We start from the raw sequence: 19,080 nt of genomic DNA, 5'->3' as shown, positions 1-19,080 counted from the left end.
CAACTGTATCATTATTTTTGACAAGAAATTATAATTAATTGCAGATCCAAAGTTTAAATGAACAAAATTAATAAAAAATAACCACAATACTCTAAAAATGGCCACAATTTGCCCAAAGTTCTGAGTGCACTTAAATGCTTATAATTTTCGAACTACCTGAACATTATTTTAACTTATATTATAGTCTAAAAGTCGTAATTAAATATTTTTGTATATCTTCACATTTTGAAGGCTTCTGAACATTCTGGCATACCTTAGACAAAAATGAATTGTGTGTGTGTGTTTTGTGTATCCATGTTTTCGGTTTACGTTTAGAATGGTTCAAAAACATTCGATTTCTATTGATGTGCTGATTAAATTTCGGAAAAGGCAGGTTCAGCCATTTCGGAGATACGGAGCAAAGAGCGCAAAAAATAGAAAACAAATTTTTAAGAGAACGAAGCTTACGATTTGAATGACCGATTGGTGACTAAGTTTTGGAAAAGGCAGGTCCAGACATTTCGGAGAAACGGAGCTAAATGTTAAACAATGTTCTTTATTTTAAATCCGATTGATTTAGTTTTGTTTATTTACTTTTCTGCAACACATATACGTCGCCCAATTCGTAAACTCTTATATTTTGTCTATAAAATAAAAATAATAAAAGTTACAGTATTTATAATAATCTATTTGAAAACATTTAATATTCATCGAATATTTCGTTACGATACGGGAAGTTCCAGCAGTTGGCCTTAAGGGACGATGCCATATGCTACTAGTTTTCTGATTTTTTTATGGTAGTTACGTTCAAAACTGCTCGACTTCGAGTTCTGGGACACCACGTATAAGGCTACAAGGTTACAGGACTAACACAAATTATAAAAAAAATTAATGTTAAGAGCTTTTATTTATTGTGCTATTGTTTTTAGTGTGGCAAGAACATATGTATATTTTGAAAATCGCGCGGGCCAACATGAACGACTACATCAATCGCTTAATTAATTAAGGCAGGTGTCGAACAGGTGGATCGGTATTCGAAACGACCGCGACCGTGCATACCGCTTGCTTATGCGGTACAATGGTGACGATTCGCATTACAAGGAAACGAGCATTTCAAATAGTTCTGCGGAATTATTTTATATGCAGGAATTTCTGTGCAAATTTTTTTCAAACGTTTTTCAGCACGAACGCGCACGTGTGTCCGTCCGTCCGGCCAGATGTTCAATACCAGTTTTATAATTAGGGCCATTTATTAATATTATGATTAGCACAACACATTCATGTAGAGCTGCTCATACGTTTATATACAACTAATTAACATATTTACTATGAAAAACTTGTGGATGTTGCTTATTTATACAGTTAATAAATACGATTTGCGAGCGATGCGAATTATCGTCAATTTCATATCTGTGGAGTTATCTAGTTTCGAAATACGTTAAAATACATTTTCCTTACATTTGGTACTATATAGTGAAATGTGTTAATTAAAATGTATTGCAAATTATATGACATATTTTATTTGTTTTTTTTTTTTATTTAGAATTAAATTATTGAATTTTGTTACCTAAAGAACAGACACTATAAATCTGTTCATAATAAGCTGTGATGTAAAATATTTGCCACTAAAGTATCATAAAATAATGTATAATATTATAAAATAATGAATATCAGCACAGTATATCAACTGATCCTTTCCATGATGTTGCTAATTCATCTCTTCCTTGATGATTGTTGAAGTGCACTATTTTTCATTTTTGTTCAAATTGTATTTTTGAAAAATACTTGTATCAATATTTAACATTAACCTTTTGGTTAGAAATAGTGAATATCAGCACAAAATTTCAACTGTTCCTTCCCATGAAGTTTTTAATTCATCTCTTCCACGATGTTTGTTGAAGTGCTTTATTTTTTATTTTTGTTCTCAATTATAAAAATTCAATTTGTTTTCCTGAAGAACAGTCAGTTATAGAAATCTTTAACAAGCTTTGGTGTTAAAGGTTTAACTCAAAATTTAATGTTAAACATCAATAACTAATGTTAACGATTTGTGATAGATTAAATAATGAATGGAAGTATATGCAACAGTTTCTTCCTGTTATATTCTATTGATCGTAGTTTATCATTTTAATGAAAAGTCGCGGAAAAATGTATTTGAGATACTAATTCGATAATTATCCAATTTTTTTGGATTATTATAGTTCCACCTTAGCTCTATACGATCGATTTTATTTTTTTTTCACGTCAAGGTATAGTAATTTACCTTTATGTTCTTTTAGATGTTGTAGATGTCGCAGAATTATTGGAATTTTTTGACAAAGAAGCAGAAGTTTGTTGAGGGGCTTATAAGATGACTTCAATATTTTCATTATTTGTTTAAAATAGGCCAAAAGGTATTATGGCTATAAATTATGTGTCTTGAGCTCTGTTGATAAATAATTTAATAGATAAATAAACAATATATGATCATCCCATTTTTTCCAGCATATAATGAATGCTTCATCAATGCAAATAGCTGAGCAATATGTAGGGTTACATAAGTGTATACTAATAACATCCACTTAAAATTCTGATCATGCCAACTTATAATCTTCTAGTAAAAACAGATCGGAACGCGGCGCATATAACATTCTCATGGTAATGATGCAATGGATTTATATAACTGATTTCATTTATGAATAACTTTGCAAATAACACGTAATTTTATAATGCGCTATTACAAACAATTATTATAAATTTATAGGCTAAATGAAAGGACAAAGTAACATTATAAATTTATGGCTTCCGTTGGAAAACTTGCATGAATAATCCGCTTATACATGTATATATTTATGCGTGAATAAATATCAGCAAAAACAATTCAAACATTCACTTGAGATTTTATTTATAAAGAATAAAGTATTCCTTGGGAGGAAATCAACTGTAAATAAATATGCTGTGCTCAAAAAATGACGATTTATGTTAAAAAAATTGAAAAATCAATCAGAATACAAACCAAAGTTTATTTGTTTTGAATAAAATGTTTATACCCAACCGTAAGTCTAAATTAAAAATAATAGATTTTCTTGAACATCATTATATTAAGAATGCAATAGAAGAAAGAGTTGCAATAAATAATTAAAAAATATTGAAAAAGTATCTTTAAAACTAAAAATCTAAAACTTAGTCACAAAACTGCAAATATTTAATCTTAAGAAAATTGTTTTAACTGTTTGAAAATTAAAATTAAAATTAAAAAAAAAAACTATAATTATTAGATTAGATTTCCAATAAACTGCAATTTATAGAATGAGCAATTGAAGTATTTGAGAAAATGCTTTCCTATTATGACCAGCTTTACACATTAAGAAAATGAGGAAAACAAAAAAATTACTAACAAGGTAAACCGTAGAAGGTAACAAGCAGTAAGTTTTTTATTTCTATTTTATTTCGGATGTTTATTTCTATCAAAAACTGCCATTTTTGCATACTTAGCTCCGTATCTCCGATCTGCTTTTGCCAAATACCAAATACCACTTCTCCCAATCATTGCAAATTGAATGTATTTTAGATCATTTAAATCGGAAAAATTGCGGACACACATCCATTTTTTCTGAGGTATGGCAAAATGTTCGGAAACCTCTGAAACGTGAAGATATGCAAAAACTTTCATTTTCGATTTTCGGCCCATTACTATAACTTACCCTACGGAAAGTTAATAAACCAATTTTAAAAACAACTAAAATCCTATTCATAATGGAGTACGTATAGTAAGTATAATTTTTTAAAGGTTAGTGGGTTTAACAGCTTAATGTCAGGACCATGAACCAAGCTACCAAACTGAACTTCCAAATTACCTTTAGAAAACCGTACAAAACAGTTATCAAAAATATAAGTCTTTCATTCCCATCAGGCACAGAGATTTAAAAAATATTCTGAAAGAGTGAATAAATTCTGCAATTCTATTTACCATCGATTGATACCAAATATCGTTCGAATACAAGCCTTCGTAGTTGTTAGTTGCAAAATAAAATATCATTTTTGTATCGTAGTCGAGCAAAGTGAGTGCATTGTACTTGGTCTTAAGTGCATGCGAACTCAGATAAGTCTGCATATCCATCTTTGTAACTTGGCACTGCAGTTAAATGATCGCCTTACACGGCCAAATCTTTTCTTTTCCTTCGATGATGTAACGAGACTAGTGCGAACCGTTGCAGAGGCAAATCCGAGAGATGACTGCCATTTCAGGCTAAACTTGTTCTTTTAGCTCAGGGTAGTCGAACTCTAAGGATATTATTCATGAGATTAGCAGCAAATGAACTGATGAAATGTAATGTCCTTGGGAACTTAATTTCGTAATTTCCAGTGCTGCACCGAGAAAAAACTTCTAATAAGAAGTAATAGTGAATGCAGACTGGAAGTATGAGTTTACGTATGAGTTCAGATAAAACTTGAACAGATTGTTAGAGTTTTTAGATTGAACTCTATATTTTTTGTTGTATTCAATCATAAATCATGTTGTATCCAAACTAATACAAGTGATTCCGCTATATGCACTTGTAGAATAAAAAAGTCGATAGTATTGAAAATTTATATTTTCAAAGAAAATTCGAAGTCGTTCCATTAATATTTCATGATTTATGTTCAAAATACTGTTCTTATATAACGTAAAAATTATACTGCAAATGGATGAACGACAAGTGCATTTCATCCAGAACCATTAATCAATTAAAATTATCATGTTTATTCGTCATTTGTACCATTATCTTATTATTTTACTCTTCAATTAATTTAATATTAACAACATGGTTATGGGATTCTATTTAGCAGCTCCAGCTTGATAGCCAGTAGTATTGACATCGGTTTTCACTTGAAAATTTAAACTGTAAAATGTTTCTAAGTGAAAATAGCTTTTCGGGGCATTGCTGCAATATCCGAATTAGAAAGGCAAACGAAGGTTGCCTTCTGATAGAGTTCAGTAATAAAAATAAAAACTATGAGATGTTATCTAATATTTCATAATGCTCAGGGTCAGTTTGGGTACAAAATATATCATCATGCCAAGTTTCATCAAAATCCCTCACGAAAAACGGAGAGGTCGAGGATTCTTCTCGTCAGATAGTAAGAAAGAACTATCCTATCTTATAAAACTATAGGAATGAATTGCCTTCTAACAATATCGTTCTTATTTTTAGCAATAAGCAATGATGCTCAATACAGCTTATGGAGTTCACGTATGTGTTATGAGTGCACATCAGAAATATACAGTTATGAGGACAGTTTTTTGTCGTTTGTACGATTTCTAAGGATAGGTTTTATATCTAAAATGCCTGACTTTATTTTTTTAATGTTAAAACCCCCAATATATATATATATATTTAGAAATTTTCTTTGTTTCATGTATCGCCTCAAGAACTCACTCATATATTTCAACATCAAAATTAACTACTAAATCATATATATATATATATATATATATATATATATATATATATATAAAACAACATCGATAACTTAAGAAGTTATTGTCGTTATATGAGTTTGTTCTGGTACTATTCCAATAAATAAATATCTACATATGCTTGCTCTTAATTACTCCTTTTTTAATAGGGGCATCCATTGATTAATGTGAGGTTTTTAGGGGAAAGGGGGGTCTGACAAAAAATCACGAAATATGACGTGGGGTAGAGAGGGATATAGTAAGATATCACGTGTATTTATTTTTTAACTCATTATTAAAAAAAATCAAACATTTTCAAAAAAAATTCAACGTAATGTTTGATGGGGGAGGGGGGATTTATTTTGAATATCATCATTTATCACCAAGGGGAAGGGAAGGAGGGTCCAAAAATCCTTAAAAACTCGCTCACGTGATTAATGGACGCTCCCTAACACATTATATGTATTATTGTAAATCTTACAAAAAATATTCCAAGGGAAATTCTAACAATAATAACTCGTTAATTGTCCATGGCAAGTCGAATATTTATTTTAAATTTTAATAAATTTCTTACCTGACCATACTAATGAAATATTAGAAAAAGTATTTGCAATTTTAACCCTCCGTCGGGCGCGGTCAAAATATGTGCAAATCAGATGCAATGTTTATACAAAGACTGGTTTTTGTAATTTTGTTCTTCAAATAAAATTTGACCCACAGTCAGGGCATTTCTAGGAAAAATATTCGAAGTTCAAAGATAATCTTATGTGGACGTATACTCGTAAATAGTAGACATAAAATAATGAGGGTACTGAGCTATTGGGTTTCGTTGACATGGAGCAATATAGTAAAATGTTAGCGTTTTATCTGTCAGATCATAGGGTTAAATACTTTAAATATTTATTTAATCACACAAATATGTTCAAGAATTTCATTTGCTTTTAAGAAATATTAGGTTTCAGTTTATCAGACCACCAATTGAAAGATCAATTCGCCTAAAAACTAAAAATTGGTCACATTCGTGATTTCTTTTATATTGTGCTATATCAATTTCCGAATCCCTGGATCGACTTTCATCAGCTTTTCTTGAAATAAATACCTCTGACATACAAATATAACATTTCATTTAATTTATCTAACTAAACTACAAGTTTACGAGTTAGCATTACATATCATTTAACATTCGCACAGTACGGTACAGCTCTATGCACTCTGTGTATTTTGCAGCATCCAATCCCTGACTCGAGTGCACGTGCACCGAGCCCGAGCACTCATCGGATGAAGGGAACGAGTGTACGTACAACCGCATTCCACGGGAGTATCATGTGCCACCGCTCCCTCGGCCCCCTTTGGTACACGTCTGGCGACCCAAACTCCGGGAACATGAATGGAGTTCAAAAGCGAACGATTCGAACGCTTCGAACGCTTCGAACGCGCCAGAGCGAGCGCTACACGCAACTTTCTAAACGTGACTCACACAGCGACAGAATACGACGGTGGCGGATGGATCGAATGGGTTTTGTTGTTGTTTTGGGGCTAGATGTGACTATCGTTTATTGTTTTTCAAATATTTTATACTTATGAAAAAGATATTTAAATTCAATCGGTAATATCAATAAAGTTTTATGAAAAATAATAAACAAAACAAGTGGTCCTTTATGGCATTGTGCCCTAAGGGAAATTCCTCGTACTTGTTTAAAGGATATTGAATTTATTAAAATAATTAAAAATTGAAATGACATTTTATTGACTAGTTAACTTACGGTTGTAGTTAAAGTAATCGCAAAAAATCGAAAATCAAATCTTCTGAACATTTTATACATTCTGAACAATTTGTGTGTATGTGTGTGTGCGGATACAAATTTTCGTAGACGATTTCGAGAACACGATTCAGCCGATTTGAATTGTTAAAAAAATATTCGATTTCAATTGATAAGGAGACGCGCTGATTAGTTTTAGCCAACAGTTTCAAAGATATGGAGCAAAAAGTGCCAAAAAAGATCATTCAGTTTTTGAGAGAAAGGAGTGTCCCATTTTAATAATAAAATATTTTACTTGTATTGACAAAATGAAGACCTGATTAAATTTTTGGAAAACAAGTCTAGGCGTTTCGAAGATCGAATGAAAAAGTAAAAAAAAGCCATTTGGCGGACAAAATGATTATTAGACATATGCACATCAAATTATTAGATATTTTATAGGAATTTTAACAATAAGTATAAATTTTGTTCACATTTATAAACGTTCCGTATCAAGATTTATCCGTAAGACTACGTTGCGGCGCTTACGCGCTTCGATCTTTGTTATCTAAAACAGCCACGCAGTATGATTGCTTTGAATAAATAGTTTGTTTTATTTATAATTCGATGAAAAAAATTATATAGATGAAACGGAATTCCATCTTGTAAACAAAATAATACAGCCACATCTGATATTAAAAATATATTTTATAATACCTACTGTTTTTGTAATGTTTGATTGATTTTCCGGAGGACCAATGATTTGTAAAACACTTTAATTGTGATATTATGTTTATATTTATTTACATTATTTTCACAATTTAATTATATTGTTTTGATTGGTTTAATTTTGTGTTGATTTTTGATTTGATATCTTTTTGTTTTTATATCAATATATAACATGCTTTGATTTTGGCGGGAACATCTGCAACCGATCAGAGATTCGCAAAAAGTAAAAATAGGTAAAAAATTTTGAAGGGACTCAATGATCTATAAACTAAATTGTCGATGTATTTCAAATATATATATTTCAAATATCAGAGATAAATAGAAGAACACCAAGTACAAATGATTTTATATTGCTAATAATTGCTATACTAATACTATATTGCTAATTGTTGATCCAAATAAACAGACATTATGTGTCCAGTAGACTATGATACCATATTTCACTTGCAACTTGTAAATGTATAAATCTATAGTACTGAATCATACATATACACAAATAAGAAAACAAAATTTAAGAATGTGCTAATTTTTCCTTCCGGTGGTAAAAGCTCCATGCATGAGAGGAAAATGCTAATTAATATATTCGGACAAGAAAATTAATATTTGAGTCCAGGAATTCAACTTATGTTTAGTAACTACAACTTGGAAGCTATCTTTTATTAGCCAGCGACTCTACCACTAAACTGTATACAATTAAAAAAGATGAAATCAACTAAAATATTTTTAGAAATAATTATGATAATTAGTAATAATTATCATAACTATTTATAATTATACGTATTTAACTAAAGATTTTGCTATGAGGATAATATAACACCCCGGATTTCGATTACATGCTGCAATCTGGTGAATTAATTTTATCAATTTCAGAGAATAAAGATCTAATATTATTATGTATTTATAGATCGGATATTAAATCACCTAAAGAATTAATTAGTGTTATGCACAATCGATAATATTTATATCATGAGTATTCAATACTCATTGTGTGTTGAGAGTGCACTTCTCTATAATAAACATATAACATAGTTGTGCGCTGACCAGAGACGTTGTCACGTCGAAGCGGGGAAGGCGTTTGCGATGCCGATGGGAGGGCACCGCATAGGCGTCCTTGGGAGTCGCGGCCTTTACAAGAATGTGCCCACTCCAGACACAAATACACAGGAAAAATTATACAAGAATATAACACACACGTTGAATCGATAATGAATCAGATGCAATCACACCAGTTTTATGGAAACTGAGCCGCCGCTAATCCCGCAATGTGATAGACTAGTGAAATCGGTGATTGTATGTATACGATTTGTAAATTGAGTAACGATGAAGGCAAGACAGGATACAATCTCGAATGTATTGCGAACTTTTATATATTATGTGATAATTAGTCTTTTATTAAAGAAATATCGAGCATAGAATAATAGTATACACAAAGCAGGGCCACATCTAGGAACTAAATTTAATATTTCTAAAATTTATTCTGCTTATAATATACACCTAGCAATACAATAAGAGTAAGAAATATTTGTTGTAATATACTAGAAAAGTTTTATTGCAAAAATTGAATGTAATACTAATTTTAGAATATAAGATTGGAATGATACTTTATATTATTTTAGCACAAATCAGAACTTAAGGGTGCTGACAGTTTTTTATAAATTGGAACCAAAATACTTGTCCCGGTGTGATAAATTTTATTATTACAATTTCTGTGATAGTTATGAATGTTTTGTAGACTCAGCAATGCCAACCAATGCCTTATTTATACTTGAAGAAAGGTTTTTTCTTATACTTTATTTACTGACTTTGTAACACGTACATTAGCCATATACATTTTATGAGTTATCTTCACAATTTTATTTTATTTGATTGTACATAATTATATAGCTTTTTTTCAACAATGTTATAAAATTGGTTGGGAAAGAGATTTTTTGCCTTACTATCTCCCTCCATAGTTCTTTCCTACCCTTTTCCCATTTTTTGCACTTCATAATTGCGACCTCAGCATCCGCCCTAGCCGCTCCACCCAAGCAATAGCAATTAGGATCGGTATTGAACCTAATTCTACTCAGGTAAAAAAAAATTATTTGCTTTATATAAAATATTTCCAAGTATAAAAACTTATGTCACTCTGCTTGATACCAGGCTATGATTGAAATATAGCTCTATTCACGTAGGGTACCAAAAATAGTTCATAAGGATAAAATTTCATCTAGCAATTACGTAAGAAGAGTATCTAAGTAACAAAATGATGATACAAAAAATATCAGCAAGTTTTACTTGTGAAATGTTGATATTTATTAATTTTTATTATTTTTCTTGAATATCAAGATTATAATCCTAAACGTAAAAACCTTTGTCATTTATAATTCAAGTATATAATATAATATGCAAAAACAAAGAAATCGGGAAGCATTTTAAAGGAATGAGCAACTTCTAATATATATTTTAAATCACAAGGAAAATACATATGTGATCAACATATATTTCTAAAAAATTAAAAAAAAAATAGAATTTTATAACATATTTTTTTCCTTTTTCGAAAATCCAAAATAACATTAGTATGAACTTGTTCACTATAATATTTACACAGTCTGGTGAATGATGTAACGCGGCGCGAATTGCATTTATGCAACAATGACTGCAAACAGCCGCCGCTGGCAATTGCTGATTCACGCCGAATGCAGCAGATTAATAAGCCGATAAAAATAAATAAATACGTTATATATTTGCATCACTTGCAATAATATATAAGTGAACTAATCCCAAATCAAACAAGAATATATAGAAAATCATTCTTAGCTTTTGACTACTTTCAATGGAATTTTGAAGCTTTGCAAAAATGACAATTTAAAATAATTTGTCTTTGTACATGTCACATCAAATATACATTAATACAATTAAACATCGCTTAACGCAGCTTTCTTTTATTTTAGCCCAGGAATCTCACCAAAATAAGAGTGAAATCGTAGAAGAAATAGCAGAATTAGCTGAACAAACCGGCTTAGATGAGGCAAATATAAAAGATTTAAAAAAAATAAGTCAAAAAAACATTACAATGATGAGCAATTAATTGCGTGAGAAGAAAAACAAAAATATTGAAATCATTGAAATCGAAACTGACTATAATTCTGAATCATTTTTGTTGAAGTTGTTCCAACTTTTGACAAGTGGTTCAAAGCCAAATTAGGGTGTACACTTTATCCATTCACCAACTTCTAGAAGAACAAAGAAGAAAAACACAAACTACCTCAACTTCCTTTATGACAAAAAGGCAAAAAATGAATCGCAGAATAGATTGCATGTTGTGACTGAACAATTAATTTAGTGAGAGGAGCACCAAAATATTGGAATCATTGAAATCGAAGAAGAGCAAATAAAAATTACTGACTATAACTCTGGACCATTTTTTTGAAGATGATCCAAGTTTTGGCAAGTGTTCAAAGCCATGTTAGGGTGTAATTGATGCTTCATCCATATACCAACACTTCTAAATGAACGAAGGAATATAACGCAAACTTCCTTAGCTGAAAAAATGAATCGCAGAATAGATTGTATGATCCTGACTGAATTCGAATTAATTTGTTTAATAAGTAAGCATATTCGTTCATATTATATTCATCTTTGCTTTTATTAAAAAGTTATTAAATTTGAAACACCGCCTATTTTCTATTCATCTTTCCCCATTTACATGTCAAGATAAGATAACATATCATAAATTCATATTTCAACGGTTTGGCCTATGGGAAATTTAAGAAAAATTAGAAAGTCTCAAGAAAATTATATGGTGAGCAGAACCACCATGAACGGTCTAAGGCTGTTTCTATTACACTCATCTTTGGTGAATGTATCACTGAACTATTACAAAATCACAACCTTGCTGAAGTTAAGCCAGACTGTCAAAATCTTTAGTTCCAACATCAAGTGAACTATCAAAATCATTGTTAACTACGATTAAGGGATTGATAAATGGTTGTGATCCAAGACTTAAGTTCAATATTCGAGTTATGGATATCAGCTCAGTAACTGCAAACTTGAAATTTAGCTACTATTCGCCAGCGACTCTGCCACTGCACTTTAGCGACTGTGTTCTTCAGTCCGCATTAAAAGCTTACGAAAGATTTGAGAAAGAATTGAAAACTCGGCGCCTGAAGGAATTATGTCTGTCATTAATGGTCTCTATCATGAGATCATTGCGTATCTATCAACTGACTAATGCAACAATTAATAATAATAATAAGCTAATAAGCGAAACCCGCAAGTTGAGTGAGTCATGTGTGCGGAACGGCATATAAGAGTCGTTTTGCATATAATATTACGTGACAGCGAATGTATCTGGAACGATGATGAAAATATCAAACGGCGCCTTGATGGAAATGCACGTTCGCAAATCTGGTGAATGTCATTGACACAAAACTGGCAGAAGACGGTAGTAAAAATGAATCTGATTTTTTGCATGAATGTCACATAGAACAAAAATACAAAACTTTCAACTCACATAGATATAAACATAGTATTTCTAGTTCAGCAGATACACGTATAGAGATAGAAGAAAACGACAGAATTGTAAAGACGTTCAGTATTATTAATTAATAATTTGCAAAGATTTATTATTGATAACCATGCACCTACAAATGATATCTAAAAATAAAAGCTTGATGAAAGCTTGCAATGTAATTCATTTTATTATTATCCTTAGATGTCAAAGCACGAGACCTAGAAGCTATTGTTAGACAATTTCGCTCTTTTTAGTACGTAACCATACGGTTGGCATCTATATTTGTTATACTTTTAGTATTAGAATCTCTCTAATACTGATAATTATTAAACAATGCTTGGAAAGACTATATTCAGTCGGAAACATTATGTCTGTATTTTCTGCGAAAACCGATGTCTCTACTACTTGATACCAGAATGTTAGAAGTGGATGTAGGGAACCTTAGATTGCAAAGCATAAAGCTTTCACCACAGTCACAGGATAGCCCTGACGAAGGGTAAAAAAATCCACCGCATTTATCTCAAACACAGGTAATGTATCAGTAATTATAGTAAGTTCACCTCGGAATTGGAGATACCCAGCTGTAAGTCTGTAAATGGGTGCAAAATACTTGTATTTTGCACCCTAAAAGTTGTCTCAAAACCTACATATGTTGCGCACACCCTACCATATGTAAGTTTTGAGACAACTTTTAGGATACAAAATACAAGTATTTACAGACTTACAGCTGGGTATCTCGAATTCCAGGATTCTTACATAATTTAAGCTTAAATGATTCGACTAATAATATTGTTCTAATGACAAATTTTAGAAACATAGAAAATAACATATTCTATAATAGTGAATTAATTGGGATTTGTACTGAACTTAGTTCGATAGTTGTTTGTTTTTATGTGTCATTTCTTGTGATGTAATTGGTTTGGTTTTCACAGTGTAATTACTGAAAGTCAAATTGGACCTTTAAGCCCTGCCATATCCTATATAGAATGCAATATATAAAAAGCAATGAGTGAAAAATGACCAAAGTTACAGAATAAAACATAAAGTCAAATCAAAAACTTTAATCGCAAAAGAAACACTACAGCTACGTTGACTTAATGTTAATGATACTCTAGAAACATTTACACAAAAAAAGTTAAAGATTATTTACAAATAAATTAAAACTTCATATTAAACTAGCAAACCCAGCTAACTCCGTTTCGCACCAGATGGTTTCGTGAGAAAGATGAATATTTTTTTGTTTGTTTAATATTTGAAAAGAAAATGAGTATCTGTCAAACAATGTATCTACCGGCACCATATATTCAAAATATCGGTTTGTAGTACATGCTAAGTAACAGAGATGCCATTGTATGTGAAAAAAGATTTTTCGGCTTTTCTGCAAAATTTTTCTTCAATTTACTTTGCTATAAATCTCACGGAGCCCGAGACCTTTCCAACGAATGCAAAATCGTCGAAATCGGTTCGTGCGTTCTGAAGTTATATCGTCAGGAAGGAAAACCCGACTTATTTTTATATAATACGTTATGAAAATTTCGGATATCAAATGTTATTACTCTACTACGGTATCGCTGACTAATTTGTATTCCTTATATTCTTAAAATATATAATAAAAATCAAAAGTAACATTGATTAATTAAGGAAATTATGATAAAATTAATAAATAACTAACAGGTCAAGTATGACATGCGGAAATTAAAGTGATGTAGTGGTTTTGTAAAAAATCTCAGGTATTATAAATAAAAACGGACCTCTATTTAATATATTATTTTTGATGTTCTCTATTTGTGATATGAGATTTTAGCATACATAACAAGACATAATACACATTAGATAATGACAATAAATCAAACGACAACGCAAGTTGAAATAGTTTGTTAAGCTGACAAATAGCCGCGGACAAATGCCTTGTGCTAAATGTAGATGCGGTTCGTCATTCGCACATTATGTAATGCCATTTAAAGTATTGCGATTGTATATAATGTCATTAAAAGTTCGTGTCAACGAACGAAGAGTTCAAAGACGTCCTTTTATGGTTACCGGTCTAATTCTTATGCTATGTTCCAAATGTGTATTTTAATAGCCAGTTAAAATTAGCAAGAGCAATTTAAAGAATGATTCATGTATAGACTTAGGAGACGACTAATATAAACAACGGGGCCGACTGAATGCCTATGGATTGGAAGACATACGATTAGTATGCGCTCGATTAACTCCCGGAAGACTCCTATTGGGAAAACTGTTCTTGGAGTTATTTTTGTGTCGAGATGCTTTTGACAACTTCTCTTGTTCCATTTGAGCCCAAGGAACAATCGTCTTTATAAAATCTTTTATAAATATTATTTTATTTTGCGTTCATAAACTTAGTTATTAAAGAAATCAATGAAATACTAGTTATTTTTATTGTGAATTGGGGTTTAAATTCAATTGAATATGTAGGTCTAAAACTCTTGAAGTCTACTATTAGGTAACAAATATCTGAATAAAATACTTTTGTTTTTGATAGCGCTTTCCAAAAAAATAAAATTTACACGCCAAATGCATTATTTTGTATTAATGGGTCAATTTACTTATAATATTTGACAATAGTAAATGAGTAAATGCTGCTAAAGGGTATAATTTATAGTCAGTTTCCATTTTACGTTTAATAAGTGGAGTAATTCGAGAGCAAAACATGAATACGATTAAAATCTAATCAAAGTTACGTTTGCCATATCATTATTATTTCTATTTATTAACTTGATCAGGAAGCAGAATTGAAGCGTTTTATGAACTTTTCCGATAATATTACTTAACTAGTTAGTAGTTACTAGTTACGTCAGCTTTTATGGACTACAACCCAAATAGTTGTCCCATCTCTATGTGATCAATTTTATTAACACAATTTCTGCAATTAATGATGAACCTTTTACCAGTGCCTAGGTATGGGCTATTTTCACTTGGAAACATATACATATTTTCTACATATATTTCCAAGTCAAAATCAATGTTACTACTGCTTGATATCATGCTGCTCGAGGCAGGTATTCAACTGGGACATTTACATCACTCTAACCACTAACCCACGAACCCGCCCGGTTGAATACAAAAAATACCTAAACTTACATAACTTTAACAATTTTAGTTCCTGATCAAAAATCCATTCTGATTTTATTTTTTTTCTGAAGTTTATGGCAAACGCTGCATTCCTACATTCTGAAGAAAATCGAGATCAAAATATTGTCCACTGTTCGAAATCTCTAAACCGGAGTGCTTAATTGATGAGGTAAATTAGTTGTAAGTGGAATTCTGTCTTAAGGTAATTAAGGCATCGTGCCTTAAGGCAAATTGCTGGAATCCCGTACCGCAATTCAAAATTCGAGTAATTAAAAATGATCAATAATAATCAATAAAAGTTGACCAATGATTTGAAACTTTTAATAAAATTTCGAACCATATTAAATCATTCTATCTTAAATCATTTATTTTGAAATATTTTGGAAATTCTGAAATTTTTTTAACTGCATAAAGACGAAATATCGAAGCGCGTAAGCGCCGCGTCGCCGTCTAACGCGTAAACATTGGTACGGAACCCACAGGAATGTAAACAAAATTTATACTTATTGTTAAAACCTCTATAAAATATCTGATAATTTATGATGTGCATATGTCTAATGCTCATTTTTGACCGCCAAATGGCGTTTTTATTTACTTTTTTTGTTAGATCTCTGAAACCGCTAGACCTGCCTTCATGAAAATTTGATAAACTCTCATCTTATCAATACAAGTAAAATATTTTTTGAATTATTCAAATCGGAAGCTCCGTTCTCTTAAAAACTGAGTTACCGTTTTTGGCACTTTTTGCCCCATATATTCGAAACGGCTAGACCTGCCTTCACCAAAAACTAATCAGCACATCTCCTTATCAATACGAATCGAATGTTTTTTGAATTATTCAAATCGCTTCATCCGTGTTCCCGAAATCGTCGACGAAAATTTGTATCCGCTCACACACAATACACGCACTTACACACAGAAACACACATACACACACACATACATCCATTTTTTAAGGTATGCCAAATGTTCAGAAACCTCTGAAACGTTAAGATATATAAAAATTTTCATTTTCGATTTTTTTTGCGATTACTATAACTTGCCCTACGGGAAGTTAATAACAAAGTAGAATTATAGAATTGTGTCACACACAATGACCAATTGGATAGGTTAGTGAATAGGGCTATGAAATTTTAATCAAAGCTTACAAGTTCAATACCTCCGGCAGCTTGATCTCAGAAAAACAGATGTCAGTTATTTCTTAGAAATATAAATACAATAGCGCTTACTCTGTATTGCTGTATCTAATAAAAATTCATAGCTATTACAGAAATTGTAATAATAAAAATTCATCCCATAGGGATAGGAAAACTGCTTGGGTTGCCATCTATAAAAGCAACGTAGGTAGTTGTTAAGTTAATTCTTAACAACAGCTCGTAGAAGTTCTACGAGTAGAACCTTACGGTTCTACGGTAGTACCCTTAAGTTGTGATCGCTGTGTTCAAATAGTTAAAAAATCTTACGACATAATTTCACAATTTCAATTGCTGTATTATTTGTATATTGTTGCTATTTCCTCGAGGTACTAAAAACACGACTTTTCTACTTTTTACTGATTAAGGAATTATAAATCTCATTTTTATTTACATTTTCTTTTAAACTTTTGAGATTATTCCCACATTGGCTTACTTACGGGTCGTATTAAAAATTCATGTGCCACCTCTAAACATATACAACACGTGTCTAGTCTAATAGTGTGAGACAAGCCTAACAGGAAATGAATTCCGTCTCCTTTCTAGGATTCGGTGTCGCCGTAGCGCGAGTGATTGCCGTTGATTTAAATAAATTACACGGTTAAGTAATGCGATTACATCCCGCTTTCAGAATTCAGCGTCCGTCGAGAGCGTGTGTTTTCATTGTAACGCGTCGCTTCGAGTCACATCAAAGCGCGAAGTAACCGCTCGGCCGTTGGGCGCCTATAAAGATCTTATCGACGGACGATTGATGGCATATGACAATGATCGACGTTTCGTTGGACTCGGAGAGATTTTGCAAAATGCCTATTAACGGCATATTAGTCATTATGCGTCTCTCTGACAATCCTAGCTATTATGTCATTGCACGTAATTACATTCTCGTATAAAGGCGGACGGAAATGGCCGATTGTGTCGTTGTGATAAGTAACATTAAAGACCTTTCGTGAATATCATTGCAAAATGCTTGCGATACTATAAACGGCCTGTGATAAAAATTTAGTATCAGTCTCTGAAAGCCCAAAGTAACTTAACAACTTTTCTATAAAGTATATTACAAAGGAGGCATCCATTAATAACGTGAGAATGGGGAGTTTGACAAAAATTCATAAAATATCACGTAGAGTAAGGTCTAGTAAGATAACACGTGTATTTAGTTTTTACTTCAATTTTAAAAAAAAATCCAAAATTTTATGATTTTTTCTAGGTACTGATGGTGAGGGAGGGGGTGCTATTTTAAATATCATCAAGTATCACCAAGGGAGAGGAGGTTTCAAAAAAAATCTTCAAAAATCGCTCAAGTGATTAATGGACGTCCCCTAAGTTTACGCAGCAAAAATATTATCATTATTAACCTCTTCTTTTGAACTGTTAAGATTATTCCCACATTGGCTTACTTACGGTCGTATTAAAAATTCATATGCTACCTCTGAACATATACAACACGTGCTTGCTATATCTATATAACTAAAACAATAAAAATAGAAATTAAATTTAAAAATCTTTGAATCACTAGTAAGGTGCACTTGTTCACGTAGTAGTTCAAATTTTTTAATAATTATTAGAAAATTCAGAATCAATAAAGTTCAAATATAATGAACAAAAATATTTTGATTAGGTATTTATTGAAAATAAGGATCCTGTAAAAATTATTAATAGTACATTTCCAAAAATCAGATTTAATTTGAAGAGAAATCATCGTCACATAGTTAAAATCGAATCATCATAGTTAATATCAATGCAAAGTTTTGTACAAAATGAATATAAAAAAAGATATAAATTTAATTTAGAAATTGTTAAATTGAAAAATCGTTAAAGCACAAGTATACATATTTATGTAATAATTCAAATCTTCAAATACTGATAAACGAATTCAATACCAAATATTGTATAAAATAAATTTAAAAAATCTCAGTGTTAGTCATCAAAAACTCATCCCACGAATAATTAAATTTTAATTATCAGCTACTATCCTGTTATACAGGATATAACTAATCCTTCATGTTCCTACAGGCCCTTGGAACCGAATTTGATTGGCCAACATTGTTAGCAACTATAATGAAAGGTCTCTATTACCAATTCCCACCAATTTATCAATTTCAAAAATAACAATTATATTATTAAAATATGAAATTATATAAAAAATAATCATATTATTAGTATATTAGTCAAATCATACTTCAACAACCCCTGACTTCTGATTTCTAAAACTGACCTATATGGTCTGATTATTTATATTCTGAATTTCAAAAATGATCTATATCATTCTAACATATGTTTATTGATTTTTTTACAATCAGATATAGCCACAATTATATCTGATCTTTCACTATTTTGCAACCGGATGAATTTTTAAAAAAAAATCTTGAACAGCATCTCGATCGAGCTCTTAAAATTGGAACCATTTGGTTTTTATCAGTCAGTTTTTTT

General features: G+C 31.1%; 1 protein-coding gene across 1 annotated transcript in view; it reads left to right on the top strand.

Annotated features, from left to right (window-relative positions):
• The first annotated feature begins 12,777 nt into the window (after positions 1 to 12,777).
• The window catches only part of LOC113367450 (rho guanine nucleotide exchange factor 7-like), a 20,620-nt gene continuing 14,317 nt past the window's right edge, over positions 12,778 to 19,080 (top strand). Inside the window, exon 1 of the mRNA XM_026609058.1 lies at positions 12,778 to 12,857. Coding sequence (XP_026464843.1) covers positions 12,778 to 12,857 — 80 coding nt within the window. The remainder of the gene's footprint in view (positions 12,858 to 19,080) is intronic.

This window comes from Ctenocephalides felis, unplaced genomic scaffold (genome assembly GCF_003426905.1).
Source record: "Ctenocephalides felis isolate EL2017-DRISC unplaced genomic scaffold, ASM342690v1 CF-g0.4_SCAFFOLD_01170, whole genome shotgun sequence".
Lineage (NCBI taxonomy): Eukaryota > Metazoa > Arthropoda > Insecta > Siphonaptera > Pulicidae > Ctenocephalides > Ctenocephalides felis.
This window is presented reverse-complemented; position numbering and strand designations above follow the sequence as displayed.